This window comes from Neolamprologus brichardi, chromosome 4 (genome assembly GCF_056152115.1).
Source record: "Neolamprologus brichardi isolate AB-2024 chromosome 4, ASM5615211v1, whole genome shotgun sequence".
NCBI classification, from domain to species: domain Eukaryota; kingdom Metazoa; phylum Chordata; class Actinopteri; order Cichliformes; family Cichlidae; genus Neolamprologus; species Neolamprologus brichardi.
The window spans coordinates 10,009,972-10,032,783 of NC_142107.1; the positions used below are offsets into that span (position 1 = coordinate 10,009,972).

Sequence of the window (22,812 nt, forward strand, 5' to 3'; positions counted from 1 at the left end):
TTTGGAAATGAAGGTGATACAAATCATACATATATACCAACAAGACAGTGTACGTCACTGTCACAACAGCGTTTGTTTTAGTTCAAAGGCTTTATGGTTTTTCCTATAATACCTGGTGGTGTAGTTGGTGATTTTTTGTCAGTTCAGCCTTATATATTATGTTTAACCCGAGTGACCACCCGGTCAGCTGGTGGGTAACAGGCATCTCCGAAAACGTTAGAGCACTTATGCAAATATGTGATGTCTTGAGGAATCGAGCAGGTATTTGAAGTTTACACAGCACCATTCTCGCATGAAAATATCTTAAAAGTTTATTTTGTGACCCAGAAAGAGTAATATTTTAAACTCCACCATTCTGTGTTCCTCCGCCACTGCCTCGTTTGAGTTTTGGACTAAATGGATTCTGGGATATTGCATTTCATCATTTCGAGCTGATTGGAGACCAGAACAGCCAATCAGATATTTTTGCATCCAAGTCTGTGATTGGCTGGTTTTGTGGCACAACTATAACGGTGTAGAAAAAGAGTTGAACGCGCACGGGCAGAAATGTTGAGAGCGCGAGCAACACATTGCCAGCGAGCGCAAATGCAAAAACTGAGCGAGAGGGGCTGCTATTGTGTGTGTGTGTGTGTGTGGATAATAGCAAACACTGAAATACATTTTTTGCACGCAGGAATGAATTTTGTTCACTCAAATTCAGCTTTTCTTCGCTCAAAATAAATTTCTCCTCAAAATGCAACACTTGCACCTGCAAACTTTTTTTACGTGCGCTCAGAATAGTGGCACAAAAATAACGCCATAACCAAGCAGTATTATTTGTTGCATAATCCAGTTAGCAGAAGTAAGGGTACAGCTCTCTGTCCACCTGTCACATGACTGTTTTTAACCCTCACAAGTATCCAAACAGGTGAGTTCACCCCACAAACAGTGGTTATAAAGAGGGAAGCTATGCATATAGGCCAAACCATTGTTTCCACCGGCTGTAAATGCTGTGCATTTGAGCATGTTAACACTTGGGTCTACAGGGAATAGAGCCCGCTTTAAGTGGCCATTAGAGAAACTGCACTTTTTGGCACTTATGCACTGGCTTCATTTCTGCCCTCGGGCCTGCTGCTTGATCAACTTTACATTCCCTACATTTAAAAACAGAAGGAAAAAAAAAACAAACACATACACAGCTTGAAATCACAATGGCTTGGAAGCAAAAATATTGAGTTTGATCAATCATCACTGCTAATACAGAGCTAGGGTAATTAGGGTATTAGTAGTCATATGACTTCCTTGCAAGAATTTTTGACAAATGTATATAAAAAAAAAAAAATCTTAATAAATGACCTTTTTTTTTTACAGCTGAGGTTTAAACTCTGTCTAGTAAACCACAGGCTGAGGAGCTTTTGACCAGTTTTTAACTCTGTTCTGCAGTAGATGGTGATGCATATTTGAGTAGAGTAAAAGACCGTTAAAGTTAGCATAAAGGGGGTGAAAGTATGCTGTGCATGCAAACAAGTCAATTTAACATGCCTGTAATATATTTAAAGAACTTTTTTAAGAAGCAAACATGTAACTGTTAATCATTGGGTTTCCTCCCGGTGAACGGCATATGCCAGTTTGGACAACTTGACAAATAATATGCATCTTTCCTTTTGGTAGTTCAGTGGATGTTTAATAAAATGTGCACTTTTTGAATAACCTCTAACCCTGCATCAAAACTTTGGGCTCCAGAAACCTGATCACTGAGAATTTCAGTCTTTGTGTTAATTCCACGCTGTCCCACCTTGCTAGTATCTCATAACTTTAAAAATGAAGCACTGCTTTCAGGCTAACATCCATCTTCTTCAAGTCAAGTCTTTTCCCCAGCATTCTTATGATAATACCTCACATACCACTTCCCACACATGCAGATGACTTGCCTTTCCCTCCTGGCAGTGTCTCACCCTGCGTGTTGAAAATAGCTGAGGCTGGAACACAACTTGTGTAACATTGATTTGAAATTCAATCTAGACAGCTACCTTGGCGCCCTGGGCCGATTCTTTAGATCGCTCGCCGATAGCGGTGGTGGAGGAAAATAAAGAGAAAAATGCAGACACTGAGTCAAGAATGCACAGAAAATGTATATATACCCACAGAGTAAGCTGCTGTTTGCAGATGTAAAGAACAAACACAGAGCCTCGACAGTGTTCTCTCTTCTGTGTGCAGTGCTGCTGACAGACGAGCACACTCTGACACAAATCACCAGGCTGAAGAGGTTTTATCTCCCAATCTTTCATTCTGGTCCTACATTCTTCCACCTGTCTGTCACCTTGAGAGGTGTTGTGAGTACTCTTCAAGGTGCCATTTACCCAGGAGTGTCCTGAATACGTCACGCTAATCACTTGTATACCTCGAAAAGCCTCGTATACTAAAAATACTCTATGTGGACTATTTTCATAGTGAATTAGGCATTTTGTAATGCAGCACTTTTTGAAAACATAATCCCAAGAAGGATGAAAAATAAATGTGATTTGTTCAAATTTGCTTGTGAAACATCAAAATAGGAGGAGACAATAAGACAAATAGCAGAGATGAGATGAAACCATAGAAGTGTATGTGGAAAAAACATGTTAGGAAAAAGGAGAAAAGCAGCAGGATCCTTGATAATTGGAGTTAAGTAGGGTCAGGATAGCGAGAGGGAATTGGATTTGGCTGCATGGTAACCAAACAATTGGTAAATCAAAGCAGGTTAGAAAACACTTAGCAGGGTCTTCTTTCTACTTTTCTTCTTTGAAGCACTTGAGATCATTCTTAGGTGAAGTGATTGTTCGGGTTTTTTAGTCTTCTTAGTATATCCACTAAACTACTGCACATCCCTATCTGAGGATTTCATAGTAAGTACGAAAGCACACAAAACAATCAAAAAGCAGCAATAAGATTAAGTTAAATCCATGGAACAAATAGGAATCTAATGAGTTAATAATCAAAACCAATAACAGACCAGCAAAAATGTGAAAATACAGGTCTTAAAACCATTAAAAGAAGTAGAAATTAAATCTAATAATAATCAGTATCACCACCACCACTACTTATCATAACCACAAAATTAGAAATGTAGTTTTGGCTGCTCCCCTATTTCCCAAGAGGTCCGCATATTTGAGAGAGATGAAACGCTGGATGTCATTCCTGATGTATTTAACCTGGCTTGAAAGAGCAGTAGGAGAACAGAAGCTTACACCCCCTAAGAGTGTGTTTATGTCTCCCAGGGGCTCTTTTGCATGCAAGGAGAACATGTTAACCTTTCAAAACTAAACCAAAATTTATAAAACAAACAGAAATTAAATGTAATGATAATTAAGACTACGAACTAGACTACCAGCCACTATGCTGGCTGTGGTTCAGGAGGTAGAGCAGGTTATCTACTAATCAGAGGGTTGGTGGTTTGATCCCTGGCTCTTCAAGTCTGCATGCTAAAGTATCCTTGGGCAAGATACAGAACTTTGAGTTCCTGATGCTTTCACTGAACTGCGAATGTTAGAGTGAAAGAGAAATGATGTATAAAGTGCTTTGAGTACCCACAGAACACTAAGGTCCAAAGGGATCTAGCTTATTGTATAGATAGATGTAAGAAGTATCTCTTAACCATGCAGAGCTTTAAAAATGACCTTTAAAATTTAAAAATCAATTCTAAATGTAACTGGAAGCCAATATAATTAGTCAGTACAGATGTGGTATGATCATATTTAAGCTAAAACTGATAGCTGTCTTGTGGAGTAACAGAAGTTGAGGTGCTTAAGGAGCTTTTTTTTTTAACAACTTTTAAATATGCTGCTGATGCAGCTTTGGAAAGTAAGGTTTCCAATGATGACACCAAGGTTTCCAACCAGTGGTGTAGAACATTTACAGAGACAGTTGTACCAATTTATAAAATATTTCCAGTTTTCTTTATTGCTAAAATATAGCTCCCTTATTTACAAGGAGTCACCACCATGCTGGATGTCCTTCATGACACAACTCCAAAGGGATTCGTCTCCTCACACATAAACTGTTATTATTCATAAAGAAATAATGTGAGATATTTGAACTTCACACGTACCTACTGAGTCTCCTTTCCTGTGTGAACTGATACTTTTGTACTCTCATTCATAATCTGACCATTTGTTCTTTACTTCTGCACGAACCATACACTCTGAACTTCCAGAGTGTATAGCCTCTTTAACTTTTTTCCATTCAGTAGTTTTTATTTTCTTTGTGAGTCCAGAAGAAAACCCCAGAATTAAATCACGGTTCTCTGCTTTGCATACTTGGCAATGTTGGGCTGTTTTTCCCACCGCCATGTCTCATAAACTTGTGATGTAAACAGCATCTATTTCCATTCATAGCTAAAGAGGGGAGGCCTGTGCATATGGACACAAATTCGTGATGATTAAGAATCATAAAAACCAAGCATGTGTAGCCATATTTAAAGAAATATGACCAGAAATAACATGTGTATGCACATTACTTGTCTGCTCACAGTTTTACTCTTGAATCTACAGTGTTGTGCCCCTGGCCCTACAGTATAATGTTTACTTTGGGCTCTGCAAGACATCAAGTGTGTAATATAATTGACAGCCACATAAATTTCTGTTTTATTAAACATTAATATTGGAGTATTATGACATTTTTTAACATTGCATCTCTATTTTGTGTCCTTGTATGTTTTAATGCCATGATCACTTTTCACTGGGATCAGATATGATGTAAAATGGTAACTTTAACACCCAGTGAAACCTTTGATTCAAATATAATCCAACTACTATGAATGTTTGTAGTCTGATGCTGTCAAATGCTTGCATCTGACTCATACATACATTGCATTCAGTGTAATATGTGTGCGCTGTAGCATTAATCCCAGCGTCATATTATACAATGTGTGTCAATGGCAAAGCCCCGTCCATGTCTTCTTAGCCACCTACCCACAGGACAAAGGGCCAGACAGACAGACAAACAAGCCTGTCAGAGGAGGGCTGAAATCTGCTGTGGATTACCAATAGATGAGAGATCTCCCATCCATCCTCCCTCTGTCTCTCCTGCTCCTTCTCCTATTCTCTATTTTGAATCAGAATCCAGCTAACATTACAAAACCAGATTAGTGGGGGTATATGTAACTGTTGCAGTTGTAAATACAGGCAAGTTATTAATGTGAAGTTAACTCATGTTTGTGTAATGAAAGCATACATATCCTTAATACCTAGATTAAGTGATTTTCTCATATGTGTCTCACAGCCTCTCACACACTTTGCCAGCTGACAGTTTATGTGCAAAATATTTGAGCTTATTAAATTTTCTGTGATTTATGTGCTACTTTCTTTGAATTTCACTGCTTTAAAGAAAGTGTGATTCAGCTGTTCAGGTAACAGTTTCTGAACTGAGATTTGGGCTCAGAAAAGTGTTTTATCCTTTATATGGTGCTGGCATTATTGTGTTGTGCTCTACTTTCTAGAAAAAGGTCATGCCTAGTTTTTAAACTTTATCAGGTCCAGTTAATCCCAAATAGCTAGGAGAAATTAAAAATGCATCACAGTGAAGAGTGCAGACCTCAGGAGGATATAAATAGTTTCACAGAAACATTCATCACTCAAAAAGTTCTTAAATCTATCCCAGTTTTTTATGTTTTCATCAACTTTTAAGCACTTTTTCTGCAATCTGAAGTCTCTTAATGATTCTGTACTTTTTGTTCATGCCTTCAATGAAACCTTCCATTTTTTCTCACTTGTTCTTTTCAAACATCTGATTCCCCTTTGATAAATTTCTCATTCTTTCATGCCAAGAGTCCTACACTTGCATATTATCTTTTATTTATAAATGTGAATCATCTTGCGTGTTCTTATTTCAGCTTCCAGATACCTTTCAAACAATTCAGATCGTGAAAGGTTAACTTGATTTTAGAACATTGCGGTAGCTTCACATACCCATAAGTTATCAAAAAAAACAGCTGTAATAAATATGATTTAAATCATGACATAGCCATTTTGCAAACTTAGGTTAATGCCCATTTATTAATGTTCTTAGAAAACACTGTATCTGTAAAGCCTTACACATGCAAGTTTGAATAATTTTGATTGTGGCTGCATGTGGGTTTTTTTCTATTTCTATCTGTAGGTAAGTGATGAAGATGAATCATCCCTAAACATCCTTTTCACTTTGCCTACACCTGGCTTGTAAAAACAAGCTAAAAACTCTTTAATCTTTATTTCGCAGGAAAATATAAACAGAGCTGTTTATTTCCTCATCAGTTTAATGGTGCTCCAGGTGGTTGAGTTTCTGTCTGTGGGTTTGTCTCTACTGCCCTCTGTCTGTCACAAACATGCATCATCAGCCTGGCTCTGTCCGTGTGTGTGTGCGTGTGTGTGCATGTGTGTGCGTGTGTATGTGTGTACATGTTTACACATGCGGACAGAAAAATGGCATGCCACTATACTTGTGGGCACCATCAGTCTCTTATGGGGCCAAAAGTTTGAAGGCATTTTTGAGGCTCAAAATGTGGTTTTAGTGTCAGGGTTATGTTTAGGTTATGGTTATTTAATTATTCTATTAGGTTATGGTTAGGCTAGGCATTCATTTTTAATGGTTAGGGTTGGGGTAACAGGCTAGCGAAAGCATTATGTCAACTAGATGTCCTCACTAAAATATGAAATTTTGTGTGTGTGTGTGTGTGTGTGTGTGTGTGTGTGTGTGTGTGTGTGTGTGTGTGTGTGTGTGTGTGTGTGTGGAAAAAGAGTCTGGGACACAGCTGTTCTTCTCACCCCTCCCTCTCCCATCTTCCTCTAATATAACCCTCCACTGTGCAGGCCTAAGCTCATGAAAGAGCATTAAAACGGTTGAGTCAGCACAAACTGAGTCCACATAGGCAAGCAGTTCAGCTTCATCATGCTCACACATTCTGCTGAACTGCATACAGTAGGTCTGCTGTAGCCTAATCACACAAGGCTTCAGATAAAAAGCCTTTTTTATTATCAAGGACACTCACTGATAAAGGGTCTACACAAGTGTGAGAGGAAATTTGTTTGAGATTTTGAATACTGTTTGCGTATGCAGATCTGTATCGGTGTATTTGTGCCCTGTGTTATAGGTTTTCCATCACACACCTACCATAGCCTTTTATCAGAAATGGTTTTGCAACTCGGCGATGAAGTAATACCCAACAGTCGGGTTTATATCACAATCGTTTTTTTACACACGGCGGAAAATGAAAGCAGAAGCAGAAATATTATGCATGCTTAAAAAGCTTGGAGCAAAATATATCTGCACGGCTACTGACAGAAGACAAAAGGCTCCCTCGCTGACTGCCGATAGAGCAGAGCAATTTACTGTAGTAAAACTTATCATTTACATCTCGGAAGCGCAGTTTTCTGGATTCCCAAGCTGTGTCCACAAACCTGATTATCTATGATTTTATTTAATCCATATTTAGCCAGGAAACTGTTGAGATTAAAAATCTCTTTTACAGTAGTGTAAGTGTATGGATACCCATCCGAACACAGAAACAACCAGAATATACACTTAAGTATAATTGAAAATGAATACTTTTGGAAAAGCAATTGTCTAATGCCAGAAAAAAGGTAATAATATTATTCCCTTTGGTAATTCTAAGTGCATTCAAGTCATTTAAGTCCGCCTCAATTGCAAACTATTTAATTGATGTCACATTGAAATCACAGCGGCTTTCAGTGCGATGACTCACGGGGTCACCTTTAAAATCCAAGACTCTTGCTGCTCTTTATTCAGCTCCCTCTCCACTTACACGGTATCTTTTATCCCCCACCCTGCACCCTGAAAATGAAAACACCATTACTCCCCTCCCTCCTCTGGGTTGGAAAGAAAGGATTACAATGGCAGCAATTGATTTATGGGTAAATGGCTGCTTCCCTGAAATGTAAAAGAGAAGGAGGACAGGTCATTTTCTGTTGTCACCGCTTTAGATTTTCAAGAAAATAGAAAGGGTGGAGTGGGGATAATGTGACACTCTGCCCTTAAGTCTGAGAGGAGACGAGACGAGAGAAAAAACAACAAGGCAGGGCAGAGCAGAAAGTGTTAGCATTCACAAGTATGTGCATGTGTGGATTGCGCAAGCAGAGGAGTTATAGCACAGGCTGTTGTCAGGTGCGTCAATATATGTGCGGTTTGGGAGAAAAACAAAGAAAGTGAGTGAAAGTGGAGAGATAATATTCTTCTCCCAGACGGTTGAGCAGACAGTGAGAGCCAAAGACAAAGACCGGCACAAAGAGGCTTCTAGCATTTCCTGATTCAGATCCATGGCTTGCTTGGCAGAGATTCCGAGTTTTTTGTGTTTGCTGAGAGGAACTGAAGGATGCGAGGGAGAATCTCGTGCAGCTTCCCTTCAGCAGCCTTGTCCACACAGGCTTTACAGTCGTATGAGTCAGATTCTGGCCTAGAAAAGGATGCAGAGGCTTAGATGAGTTTGGCCCTGCAGGAAGCAAAAATCTGATGAAAGTTGAAAAGATTTGCATAGACAGAAAGAGAATGTCACGAATCAAAAGGCTGCATAATTCAAATTAAAACACATCTGATTCATAAAATGACTTGTTTATAAGATCACCCTCCTGATGAATTATCTTGAAAAGAAATGAAAGCAGGGGTTGATTTTTTGTCGTTCAGAATTTTTAATGTACATCGTCATGTTCCTAAGCAAAAAGTAATTATATATATATATATATAAAATATATGTGTGTGTGTGTAGACATATATATATATGCAAGGAAATCACATTAAAAAAGCAACTGCTTTGATTTCTCCTACTGATGCGGTGCTTTATGCTGTGTTTTATCTTTCAGGCAGACGCGGGAGCAGGAAACGCCTCCAGATTTCTTCTATTTCTCCGACTTCGAGAGGCACAATGCTGAGATCGCTGCTTTTCATTTGGATCGGTGAGTTTTCCATCTTTTACCACTCAACTATAAAAAAAGAAAAGGAAACATACATGTGGTGCCAGAATGTGACCCATGTGCTTCCCTACTTCGCCCATTTTCTAATCATCCCTCACAGCCTGTTCCAGAAAGAATGACAGGTCACACCGACCGCGACTTTTACCCCATTATAAACCGGAGGTGTGCCATAATGGACTTAAACTGTGAAAATCTGAAAGGGATTAAGTACACGAGGGATTAGATAACACGCCAAAAGCAGGGATCATCTCCTCTAGTTGGTGCTGAGTATATTGATTTCAGCATGATCCCTTGGCTCTGAGGACTTAAGCTGACAAGGTAGAAAAATATATCAACAGAAGAGCACACAGATTTGATCATTTGGGATTCTGGGACAGGATGATAAATGGACTACTGGGCATTTTAGGATTTCTTGAGGGTGCGGTAATTATCTGACACATGCTCACAAACACGCAATCGCGCTCTCTTTTAGATGAGATCGCCAACACATGTTCATGTGGGTAGACAGATAGAGCCAAATAGGAAAATCGCAAACATGCCATTACACCGAGAACATGGTTATTTGCTGCAGGGAGGTGGTGCCTGTGTTACCCCTAAAGAGCTGTTTGTTTTTAGGTCACATTCACCATGTGGGGCTGCCTGTGAGTTATAGTGCAGCTGCCCGACCACTGCAGCCTCTGGATACCAGACTGAGCTACTACTGTTATATTACTTCATATTGATGCAGAGTAGGAGGTTGTTTGGCCCTGCTAAAACTAGACACTTCTTACAAATTGTACCACCCTGTCTTGAAGATACTAGGAAAAGTAACCGCTTTCCAGTGATTACTTTCAAACCTCGGGGGAATTTGTCCGCTTGTTCTTTGCCTACTGTCGTGCCATCTGTTTTGAACAATGCATGACTCAAGGGCGTGTAAAAGGTGGAGTGTACATGAATAAAAGCCTGAGTGTGCTCTCACAGAGACTACACACTGGCACACACATGCATGTAGAAGAACAGGTGCTCTTTTGTCGTCACGGCCCAAAATGACGGTGCATTTTGTCGCTCCTGAATGCTCTCCTCTGTGGGCTTAAGTTTCGCCAACTCTGTTCCACTGAGCCTGTCTGTGTGTGTCTGTCTGCTCCCAGGAGGCTTAGCTTTAGTTTCAAATAGATCAAGATCTATTAGACGGCAAACATATAATGGGAGAGGCTAAACAGGGGTTGAATAGGTGCCTTATGTGACATAATATAAGAAAAGAAGATATTGAAAGGTGGAGACAGAAAGGAAGAATTGGGCCAAGGAACATAGAACAACCCTGATCTGAATACTGGTGGTGAGAAAAGAACGTGACCATGTGAATGGTCTGTGTATATCTTGTATTGGAAGTTAAATAAAGACAAAAAAGGTGTCAACAGGTTCAAATAAATTGATTTTGTTTTGGTGCCATTCACAGAGGGAAACAGATTGTCCAGTAAAGATGAATAATTTATTGCTACATCTTGAATGCTGAAGTCATAAAAATGATGTCATGTAGTGTAAAATTTAACTGGAAGTCACTAAATATAATATCAAAATACAGAAAAACTCCTGATGTCTCACTTTGCCAGTCTCTATTCATTCACAAATGGACTTGTGTGAAGGGGCAGAACCATGGAGTGTCTCTCACAACCCTCTGGTCAGCCCCACACAACCACAGGCCCATTAGGGAGCTTGTGCATATTCGTAGAACCAGAGTTACATCTAGTAACAACTTTCTAGCTGAACTTTTTTTTACAATGGTTTTTACAGCATGTATAACACATTTTAACCACCCATCTCAGTTGTGTTTAAAAACAACTGTCGTGAAGTGTTTCTTATTATTATATATTAATATATATGAGTCTGCTTCTTCGAGACATACCTACATAAGCAAACAATACGTGTGAGTGAGCCTTCAGCAGTTTGCCACGGAGAAAGAGAAAGAGTCTGGCTACACGTTTATGCACACAAGCTGATCCAGACTGGATGAGTTTTATTAAATTATAGTTTTTTTTATGTGTTTTATGGCAGCAGTTTATAAATGCTTCAACCTACCTTTTTACTTGATCGAGCGCATAGTATTAATCTGCAGAATGACGCCTTCTTACATGAAAATATTTCCTTTTAAGCCTCTGTTGGCGTGCGTGTATCAAAGATAAAGTGCAAGCAGGATAAAAGAGGAAGTTCAAAGCTGTTCGTTAAAACAAAGCAGGTGCTCAACGTTCAGAGCTCTCTTGCTTTGCTGGAAATACTCAGCACTGCCTGGAGCACCACAGGAGAATGAGCTGCAGGCTGAAGTTGCTCTGTAGCATCATCTGTTCAGTACAAAGTAAATTTTGCCCGATGGTTTAAAGGCAGTAAAATGTGGACCTAGTCTTCCAATTTGCCACTATAGCAAAATCTGCTTCTGTGCATCATCATTTGTGTTTAAATACTGAATGATTCACTTTTTCTGCACTTCTTTCTTTTGCCCTATAGGATTCTTGACTTCCGGAGAGTTCCCCCAGTAGCAGGGCGACTGGTGAACATGACGAGAGAAATCAGAGACCTGACACGTGATAAGAAGCTGTGGAGGACCTTCTTCATCTCACCAGGTAGAGACTTTGGTGGTCTCTGCAGCTTAGCAGAGAGATGCAGCTACTTGACTGCATCATAAATCCAACTTGGAAACAGCACAGAGCAACCCTAACTCACTGACTTATCTAGTAAGACTTCAGTTAAACTGTAAACTGCAATTTGCAAAGTGGAGTATGGACTTGTAGCTTAGGGTAGTGTCAGTCACTGTGCCCTGGTCTCCTCTTTAAAGTAATAAAAATGCCAAGTGTGGAAAAAAATAAAGTCATATAAAGCTATAGCCTGAACTCTCCACATGGTGGCACTGCAAGACAACACACAAACCTCATCAGTGCAGGAATTAGGATGTTTTTGGGGGTTTTTTTTATAGAAACACTCCAGCATCTAATAACAATAAGATCTTGAAAAAGTCAGTTTTTCTGACTTCATTTAAAAAGATAAACTTTCACATTTTCTGTGTTCATCACATGTAAAGACAAGTATTACACAACTTTTCTGAGATAGTAAGCTAGGTTTGGAGTATGCTAGAAGTCAGTGCTCACAAAGTACTATATCAAACCAGGTTAATGGAAACCTGACTGAAAAAAGCATGGTTGTAAACATGCACAAGCAACAGAAACGAATGCAGCCTGGAGAGGAAAAGAAAAGTCAATTCAAGAAATTTCACAAGGAAGACTGAGATGGTGTCAGTGGATCAAGAGCTACCAATTCACAGATGCCTTCTGGAAAGGAGCTATCATAATGAAACTTACAGTGTAAACATAGAGACCTTTGTGTAAAACAGAAATGAGAAATTAGAGGAAACTACATGTACTTCATACGGTCTACGTTTTAAATACCTATTATAAGTTTCTGGAGCTTGTTCAGGTCTTATGAGGCAAATTAAAGAAGCAACACATGTGTACTTCAGATGTTTGGTCACCCAGCAAAATGAAGTGTTTTTTGGTTCTGTTTTTTCCTTTAATTTGTCAGTCTAATGCTTATGCTTGTTTACATCCTCTCAGCATGAGGGCGTGAATAAAGTTTTCGCATGTTGTCTTTGATTGTACCGGGGTCAGCGGTTCCTCATCGCCGCCATTAATCATTTTCTCCTCTGTGTCTCCGTGTGAACTAAATCAGCATTTCTAAATCCGTGCCTTCACTTTTTCTTTTGCCAGCCAATAATGTCTGCTTCTATGGTGAATGCTCTTACTACTGCTCCACCGAGCATGCTCTGTGTGGCAAACCGGACCAAATTGAAGGCTCACTCGCAGCCTTCCTCCCAGATCTGAACCTAGCCAAACGCAAGACCTGGAGAAACCCCTGGAGGCGCTCCTACCACAAACGCAAGAAAGCAGAGTAAGAAAACTATACTGAGACACAACATTCATATATGTTTGTGATCACAGTCATGCCTTTAGCCAGTCCAAACATATGAGTCATTAAAAACAATTACTCATTAAGTATTAAGTGATTTTCTGCATATTCACAGGTGGGAGGTGGATCCAGATTACTGTGACGAGGTGAAGCAAACACCCCCGTATGACCGAGGCACTCGACTGCTGGACATCATGGACATGACCATCTTTGACTTCTTAATGGGTAAGGGGAAAACCAAGTAAACATTAAAATGATAAAAAGGTGTATTTGTGAGTCTTCTAATGTGCCATTTCTCCCTGTACAGGTAACATGGATCGCCATCATTATGAAACTTTTGAGAAGTTTGGAAACGACACCTTCATCATTCACCTTGACAATGGAAGAGGGTAAAGATATTCAACTAATTTAAAAGGTCTTGGTAACCAGTTTAGGTTTGATCTACTTCGGCACCAAATGGATGAAAACATCATTGTTTTGCTGTTAGTAGCAGATTATAATCAGTAATTAAGATAAATTTGTGGTATATGTAACTTTGCCCATAAAGTGTGACCAAACAGCAATGCGAGTTTACAGGTTCCAAACCCGACAGTTGTGTATCAGCTCAGGAGCCTAAAGAGGAGGATTCCAATATTTTTTCTGGATTCACTGGATCATGAGCAGTGAATAGAATACATGCTGAAGGAGATACAGCACAAGTGCACAAGGGAGTCATCTGAAAACTGGAAGCAGTGGAAGCAATACAGCGCCACCCTCTGTGACTACCTAGGGTGTCTGCAGAGGTAGAGCAGGTCATCCAGTAATTGGAAGGCACCGGTCTGCATACCAAACTTTTGTTGAGCAGGATCCTGAACCCCCGTTGCTCTCCAGTGGATTCATCAGAGTGTGACTGTTAGATAGAAAGAACTTGGGAATAGAAAATAGTGCTTGTGTGAATGAGGCATGTTGTATAAATTGCTTTGAGTGCTCCAGTAGAGTAGAAAAGCCTATAAGATTTAAATCAAGTATGTTTTGTTTTTATTGTTATGCTACTAGCTGCAGAACTTTGTGACCTTACCTCATAATCGTTCTTCTCATTATAGAGTATTTTAAAAACCATTTCAAGAGGACATTTTCACAATTAATAAGGAAATAAACTCAAAATTTGTCTAACAAACTAAATCCACTGTTGTGATAATTCATTCTTTGTTTTTTATCCCCACACTTGCAGGTTTGGAAAGCACTCTCACGATGAGCTCTCCATCCTGGTACCTCTGAGTCAGTGCTGCAGGTAAGGTTTTAGTTAGTTAGTGAATGACAGTCATTTTGATAGGTTCCTTCTCCTCCTAGCTTTAGGACTAAAGGAGGCTGATTGCCCCATCAAAAAGTCATATTGTGGATGAAAACAAACAAGTATTAAGGTCAAATCCAGAGATCAACGGTCCCCGTGGAACAAATAGGTTTGTTAGTATAAAATAAACTTTTCACTTTTATTTTTCCACAGCATGTTTTTGGGTTTCTTCCTGTTAAAAGGGAGTTTTTCCTTCCCACTGTCACCAAAGTTGTTGCTCACAGGGGGTCACCTCATTGTTGGGGTTTCTCTGTATTACTGTAGGGTCTTTACATTAGAGTATTAAGCACCATGAGGAGAGTGCTGTTGTGATTTTGTGCTATATAAATAAAATTCATTTTAATTAAATTTTTTTTAAAAAAAGTACTAGTTGGTGGGTTTACTAGATTCATGTGTTTTATGATCATCGTGTTAAACACAAAAAGTTTCTATTTTCTTAAGAGATGGACAATAACCCTTTTTCTTTTCCAACATTTCAAGGATGAGGAAGTCAACTTACCTGCGTCTCCAGCTGCTGGCCAAAGAGGAGTACCAGCTGAGCTCCATGATGGAGGAGTCGCTGCTGCGTGACCGTCTATCCCCTATTCTAATTCAGCCTCACCTTCAGGCCATGGACCGCAGGCTCCGGCTGGTGCTGCAGGTCGTGGCTGGCTGCATAGAGAAAGAAGGATATGTTAATGTTGTGGAGGAAGATTTAGTTGGGGACACGGCCACCCACAGGGGCCCTGGCCACAGGTAGTGAGTGCGAAGAGCTGACACCAATGGACCGTGGCTGTTCAACTAATGGGATTAGACACACACACAAAAAAAAAAAATTCTACTTCTGATATCAAGCTGAATTCAGTGAATTCCAAGACTTGCCATCATTGCCTATATGGAAACTGCTTTTAAGTGTGTTTATATGGAAGAAACTGTCTACAAATACCACAAAAGACTGTCCACACGCAGCACTTTGTATTTGTTAGATACAGATGTATTTTTGTTCTACCAGATGTTGTATGAGACATCAAGGAACCACTGCTGTGTTCTGACTTTGTCCTGTTTGGCCTGAGTATGGAGGGCATCGGTTTGCTTTGTGTGTTTTATTATATTAGAACATAACCAAATGAGAACCTACACTGACTAGGGAATATATGGTCAGACAATAAGCTTTATGAGTTATGACAATGTATGAAAACGTTTCATTTTTGCAAAATGTGTCAGAATTCAGTGTTTTACATTGAATGTTTTCAAGTTTTAAGTCATTCCTGGCACAAACGACAACCAGGAGAATATCAAGTTTTCCAATAATCTATATTTATAAGGTTTTTGTCTTGGCACAAGCTCGACAACATAAGTGCAAGTATTTCACACTGTAGTTCAAACAGTACCTTCACATTGCCTTATTTCAGCTTTGTGTATTTTTTGTCACCCCCTTCCTCCCACGAAAGTTAAGCTTGCACTACGTACAGCACATCACTACAACAGCACGATATTTACCAAAAAACTTCAAATGTTAAGACTCGGCACCACACTGACATGATGGTCACCTACATCAAATGAGCCATTCATGAGGGCAACCTGATGTAACATCGCAGTTTCTGTGATGCAGACTTGTTACAAATTTTGTGTCCAAATAGCTCTCGGAGCATCACAAAAGCCTGTTTTTTCCATCCTGGTTTTGTTTCCTGTTGCATTCAGTTGGAAAATTATTAACCAGGATACTTTTGCATTTGGATCCTACTTAAGTTGCCATTGTGTATATTTTTTATGTTTGAAATGATAGGAAAAACCAATCAAGTTGCTGATATGGGACCAGTAGAATTTTCTCTTTCCTTCTAAGAGTCCTCTGTATTGGCTAACCCAGTATCTGTGCAATGACAGAAATACAGTACTTGAATGTTTTGGGGTTGGCAGTACAGACCGGATTCACAGAGCAACAAAAGTCTGAGTGGCTGATGTCAAGTTTGGAAAACGCTTGGCAGGGATAGCGACGTTAAAATGCCAGGGATAGACACGGGGACATCAAAGTCCTTTTTTTGTATTTTCATTGTAAATACCGATAAATACTTTGAAGATCTATCAAGCTGCACTGCACAGTGGTTTGCTTCTGTTTTCTGCTCTTGCATTGTTACTGTGAAGACCTGTTTACTAAATGATTTAAGTGTGCAATAAAAGCAAAAAGTGAGGACAAATTCCTGTGTGTCAAGAGTAGCAATGGTGAAGAGTGCACCATGAAGTGCAGGAGGACGAAGCAGAATGAGCTCTTATTGGCCAACAGCAACAACTATTAGTAAAACTAAACTAAACTCACAAGGAAACATGCAGAAGTAAAACAGCCACATGGAGTGAGCAGCTAACTAACTCAGGTAGCCTAAGCAGAAATCCTAACACAGGAAAAGACCAGACTATACACAGACACGGGTGGGGACACTTAAAAACAGGTATAAACAGTGAGGACGGACCAATCACAAAGGAGGCAAATGCAAATAACAAAACAGAAAGTAACCAAAAGACTGAAAGATCCAAACCAACCGGATACCAGGATCATGAAAGCGTGTGCATGTGTTTGCATGTTTCTGCAGATGTGTCATTTATACTGCTCTTTATTTTACGCATGGGTGGATGTAAATGTGTTTGCCCGTGAGGACTAACATCCTCATCGAAACGAGGCTGGGATTACTCAAGAGTTTTCAGTCAAAACTCGCTCAACCTCTGAATATTAAATGAAAAAACTGCACATTCATCATGGCTGTTTAATCACTCAGCCTTCAAGTTACCAAGTGGTGTCATTTAGGACTCGAGCTATAAGGATATTGCCATATAAATAACTGGCTATTGTGATATTTAAATTAAAAAAAAAACAACTTACATTTTTAATGTAAGTTGTCATTTTTACTTTTACATAAATTGGTGTGGCTTAGATAACGAAAAGCTGTGGCTCATCTATGAGTCTTTGTTTGTTTGTTTTCTTTGTCATTATGTTATTTGATATAATTGTAATTCATCATTTCTAATAATGACATTTTAATGTTCGCAGTGAACCACAGCTAACAGACCTCAAATACCAATATTTACTGCTGCAGAAGGCTTGAGGCAAGTAACTAATCATAAAAATGATTGAAAACTATAATTAGAACCATTAGCACATTATAGAATATCTGTCACATGAAGAAAACAGACTGACAAACACAAATAGAACCATTAAAAAATATTAATGGCTCATAAAGTGGGATCATAAATGACCCCACTTGGTCATTTCCATAATATAGGCTGGCAGCTTTAAGGGTGAGCAGAGTCCAGGCCATACACACAACTACAAACAATTCAATTTGCATTTTTGACGGCAGCATTTCACCTACAATTTCCTTTTATCTTTTTTTGATACAAGTGGCAACACAATCCAAAAAATAAATGCACAAGTGTTTGGGAGCTGAAACTGATTTGTGTAGTTTTGAAAGTTTAAAGGTTCACCACTCACACCTGATACATAATTCCAGCTGTCCATCTGTTGTTCGGGGCATGTTTGTTGTATTTCTTTTTTCATTGAATAACGCACCAAATGTTTTTAATGGGTCACAGGACTGAACTCGAATCTAGATAACCCCTCTCTTACTTACAGGTTCATGCGGCCAGAGTATGTGTAAAGGTTTGGTGCTGAAATAATACAATATATGTCCCAAACCTGAAAATAATGTTCACCAATAATGGGGACTTCACATGCTACGGGCACTAGGTTTACCCCATACCCAGACAAATGCTGACTTATGAACTGTCCAGATTTCCATTTTATCTCAGTAAGTCTTAAACAAGACTTGGCAGAGATCATGTTGGTATATGTTATGCCAGTTAGCCAGATTAATAGTAACAGTAACAGAAGGAGTTCTTTATTAGCATCTGACAACTCTTTCAGTCTTTTTGTTGTTCCTCCAGCAGCATTAAAAAAGTGTAATTGGCGCTAAATTCAAATTATGCTTTGCCTCTCTTTTTTTATGTAAGCTTCAAATAATCTGCAAATCATTGTTTTTCACAGCATCCTAACTTGTTAACTAAAATGTATATAGCTGTATATATCTCTGATGTAATAAAAAAAAAATTCCGTTTATTTAAGTCAGACAAACCCTGAACATCACATAATTTTATGTCACGTGTAAATCTCGGCTCAGTCTTTCATTCCATAGAGCCTGATTCTCGGCCTTTCACTTAAACCTTCAGTTAGAGAACGCTTTTAGTCCTTAAAGGCGAGAATATCGAGCTTTGCATTAGTCGTCCGAGCATACACACACATACATGCACATATCCCAGAGCGCTGTTGGTGTTAAAAGGTACTAAATTAATGGTGTGCTTAATAATGGCGACCGAGGCGCTGTCCGTGGTGCTAAAATTACTGCCGGTGTAATCTCAGCAGTGCGGCGAACAGCACCGCGGACAGCGCCTGGTGTTTGTGGGGCAGCGGGTGTGCAGCAACACTTTTAGGAGGTGTGACGACTGGAGCCTTCTAGCGACTGTGAGTTTTATCTCTGGACTTTTCATTTAGCTGTTGGTGTTTTTAAAAGTCGCAGTCAAAGGCAGATGATGGCTTCCGTGCCCGTTTTTTTCGATGGCTACTTTTGTGCGCCGCTTTCCTGCTTCACATTAAATAAAAGTACACCGATGACTCCCCAGCAGATGGTGCCAGTGGGTAGTTTATCTAATCAGCTCTTCCCGGACACATTTCAATAGGTGGCGCTCGAACCTCGCGTTCACGTTTGAGTTGTTTACATCTGTGTCGTGGAGGTGACGTTATTTGTTGTCCTGGGTTGTGCACGCAGACGGTGATGCGTACACGCGTGCACGCTTGATGAGCTTGGTTTGTTTATAGCTTTCGTGACCTTCGCTGTCCCTCAAAGACACAGAGGCTACCAGCATGGGACAGTGTCAGTGGGTTTGAAGGTATAATGACACGCACACACACACACACGGTGTCGGCATGACGCCACTCATTTGTTTGTGAAAAGGGTTAAAGGAACAGCTCCCCCAAAAATTAAATATATCCGTTTTCCCTCACACTGTGTCCTGTGGTCCTGTTTAACCATCTAGACTGGATTGATGGCAGCAGCCCAGTTTCTCTGCCCTTTCTTGAACAAAATCACGTGATGCTACAAGTGTCAAAATTACATTTGAGCACATGCTTTTAAAAAAAGCACTGCACGAGTGAACTATATAAATAATTAAATAATAAAATAAACATCAAAAGAAGACAGATGCAATTTGGGTGATGATGTGTGTGTGTGTGGGGGGGGGGGGGGGGGGGGTGAAAAAGCTATTTTAGCCATGTTGTTGCAATTAATAGCACTGCCACTAGGCTGGGATTAGACTTTAGACTGACTCGTGTAACTGTAAATAGTTGTCTGTAAAAAAAAAAAAAAAAAAGAGAATATCGAGTCTGCGTTTGAAAAGGTCAGATTCTGGGATTTGTTTATTTATTCATGGATGTACGTATTTATTTAATGAAACATGGCACACACACACACACTTCACCATATTACCATTTGCAGTTTCACTTGACCAGAGGGAAATAACCTAAACAGAAATATTTAATGTTCCCTCACTCTCGGCCCTGATGTTGTTTCCCCCTCCACAGCAGGTCACCCCGCTTTCAGAATGGCGGCCTCTCCTGCCTAGTAACAGTATCCAACACCACTGTCCTCCCGTCTCTATGGCAACAGAGAGCCACCCCTTTCCTGTCCTCCTTCCCATTGATCCAAGTTGAGCCAAGGTGTGTGCGTGTGTGTCTATGTGTGTGTGGTTGAGTCCTGGATGACCGTGACCCTTGCATCACCCGTGCTTTTCCCCCATCAGTGAACTTGAAGTATGGCCGATTTGGCATTTCTTGAAAACCAAACTTTTGAACTTCTGAAAGGAGGCAAAAAACAATCACAAAACTAAACAAAACGATGATAAACACCATTTAAAAACGCCGATATCCACCCCTGAGATCCACGGCTCAGTGCTGCAGACTGACTTATTATTATAAGCAAAGAGAGCTGCTTCCTCCCAGATATATTTGACTGGTAAACAAACACACCGCTCTCCCTTCAAACTGTTCACACAACCCAGCTCGCAAGTGTGCGTCAGAGCGTATGGCGAGCTGAGATGAGAGGCGCTTTCAAACGCGGCTTCAGAGGCACTCGTTTCTAACCCCTGTCCATCTCCACTGATGTCAGCGCTGTAGGCAAAATCACGCTCCACTCAGATCCGCACTGATCAAAAAACAGAAAGAAAAAAGAAAAGAAAACAAATGCGTCCCCAGGAGGATAAGCTGCACCGAAATGATTCAGGGCCCTGCGTGGTTTGGTTTGGCTCTGCGCGTCCAGTGGCATCGCCTTAAAGGTGGACGAGGCCGAAATGTCACCTGCATGTCAGATTGACATCTTTGTGTCCCATTTCACCTTAAGGGAGGGAAGGAAGGGGGCATTGTTGCTCTGTGAGCAGCGGGGCCTGTCCACGTTGTTTTTCACTCGGCTGAACAACAGCCTGGCGGTAGCTTACGCGCTTGTGCCAGCAGCAGGAGGACGCTCTGTGTCTGAGCTCATGAATGATTAAAAGACGGCTATTTCGCGGCTGCAGCTAAAATTGGGAGTTAGCCCTGCCTTAGCTATAATTAGAAAGCAGATGGAAAGCGTTCATTAGCGCATAGGACGGTTTAGACGTTTTCAGGTGACCATGCCCCGTGTGTGTGTGTGTGTGTGTGTGTGTGAGTGAGAGAGAGAGAGAGAGAGTAGAGGGGGTCTGCGTTGGGGAGGTAATGTAAGCGCGTATCCCGAAACTTCCCCCACCCCCGCACCCCGTCTGCCGTCAAGGTCAGACGGAGGCGCATCCTTTTGCGTCAAGAACCCGGTGGGGAGAAATTAAACTCCAAATCAATCGCCCTTGAGCCGAAGGCGAGCACGCGGATACGCCCGCGTGCCACTGAGTCTCGTTTGTTTTGTGAACGTGTGAAAAAAAAGAAAGAAAAAGCAGCCGAGCGTGGCTCTTCTCTGCTCTTCTGCTCATCTGTCCATCCTGGCGCGTGCGTGCCAGGAGCAGATCACGGGCCATTGCCGTAATTGCACAGCGAGCGATATACGGAAGAGAAGGGGGGGAGGAGCAGGAGGAGGGGGCATTCTGAACCCGATGAAGCGCCCTTGGCTGCACGGCAGAAATTCAAGAATGACCGAAATAGGCGAAGCTCGAGCAAAGCGGAAAGAAGAGGAGAAGACGCTGATTACTGACGCGCGCCCGGGCACGCTGCCGGCAGCGCCTCGTCTGTCACTCAAGAGGGAGAGGAAAGGAAAGAGAGGAGGAGATGGCTGAATGGGAGGAGAGTCACAGTCCCACTCCCTCCTCCCCCTCCTCCCCCTCCCCTCCCTTCCTCCTTATTTTCATTCATGGCACAATCAGTGACACATGCCTACACATATCTCCCCCATGCAGTGCCTGGCTCGCTCTCTCTCCGTCAAAAGACCGCTCTGTCTCTCCCCTTTACACACAAGCACACACACACACACACCGCACACACCTTAGCATAGGAGAACACCCCTCCCCTTTTTTTTCATTTGTTATCTAATTTTCTCATAAACACCAAAACACACTGCAGCGCCCCCCCCCCCCCCCCCCCCCCATCTCTTCCTATCACAGTCTTTCACACTGGGATTTTGGTCATCTCTTTTCATACGTGAGTAAACACAGAGAGTATGTCTCTGTCCCCCATTCTCTCTCGCTCTCTCTTACACACACACACACATATTCCAGATAATAACAAACGACAACAAACACATCCAACCCAAACAGGATAAACAAAAAAAGAAGGACACAACAAAACAAACACAGACACGGGCAACTGCACACTGAAAATTGCATATTAAATTCTCTCTCCTTCCCTTCTGCACACACACACGCACACATACACCCATACACGCACGGTTGTCTTTCCAGACACACATGCAGCTTCCTCGCCACCCACTCAGAGAGAGAGAAAAGTGAGGAAGGGTGGGAGCGAAGGGAGGGAGGGAGGAGAGGAGAGGAGGAGGGTGAGCGAACCTGAGAGAGAAGGCTTTGAAGCTGCCGCTCACCCTTTCTCTCTCCTGCCGAGTACCTCAGAGTGCAAGAGAGAGAGAGAAGCAGGTGGTCCCACAGCTCAACCACTCCTCTCCTTCCTCCCATCAGCACATCAGCAATCTCTCTCTCCCTCTCTCTTTCGCTAGTCCTGAAACACAAACACACACACAGGGCGATAGCAATCACCCCACACTCACACACACACTCACACACTCACACACACACACACCCATCTGCTCTCCCTTGCGCACACATTTCTGAGTGGTGACTGTCAGACAAGCTCCTGGACTCCCCAGCAGAGGCTGCAGGACCACGCACCCCAGTGTCCCTCCAACCTCCCTCCAATGCTCACCATTGACCCCCCCCCCCCCCCCCCCCCCAAAAAAAAGCTAATTCCATTATACATTCCCGACTGGTAGGAAGAGGGCCGTCTTCTAATTGCTTTCTTATCCCCCTGAGTCCCCCTCACTCTATCCTCCACCACCACCACCACCACCCCCCCCTCCTCTTCTTGGCCCGCCCCTCGCCCTACGTGCACTCGACATGGCAGCAGACAAGCAGAGGAGGGAGGCGAGC

The 22,812-nt window shown here is 41.4% G+C and overlaps 1 protein-coding gene across 1 annotated transcript in view; it reads left to right on the forward strand.

The window, feature by feature from the left end:
• The window catches only part of fam20ca (FAM20C golgi associated secretory pathway kinase a), a 46,522-nt gene extending 30,177 nt beyond the window's left edge, over positions 1-16,345 (forward strand). Inside the window, exons 4-10 of the mRNA XM_006791522.2 lie at positions 8,808-8,900; positions 11,397-11,512; positions 12,650-12,830; positions 12,964-13,073; positions 13,156-13,237; positions 14,059-14,118; positions 14,659-16,345. Coding sequence (XP_006791585.1) covers positions 8,808-8,900; positions 11,397-11,512; positions 12,650-12,830; positions 12,964-13,073; positions 13,156-13,237; positions 14,059-14,118; positions 14,659-14,917 — 901 coding nt within the window. The 3' untranslated portion in view covers positions 14,918-16,345. The remainder of the gene's footprint in view (positions 1-8,807; positions 8,901-11,396; positions 11,513-12,649; positions 12,831-12,963; positions 13,074-13,155; positions 13,238-14,058; positions 14,119-14,658) is intronic.
• The last annotated feature ends 6,467 nt before the right edge of the window (positions 16,346-22,812 follow it).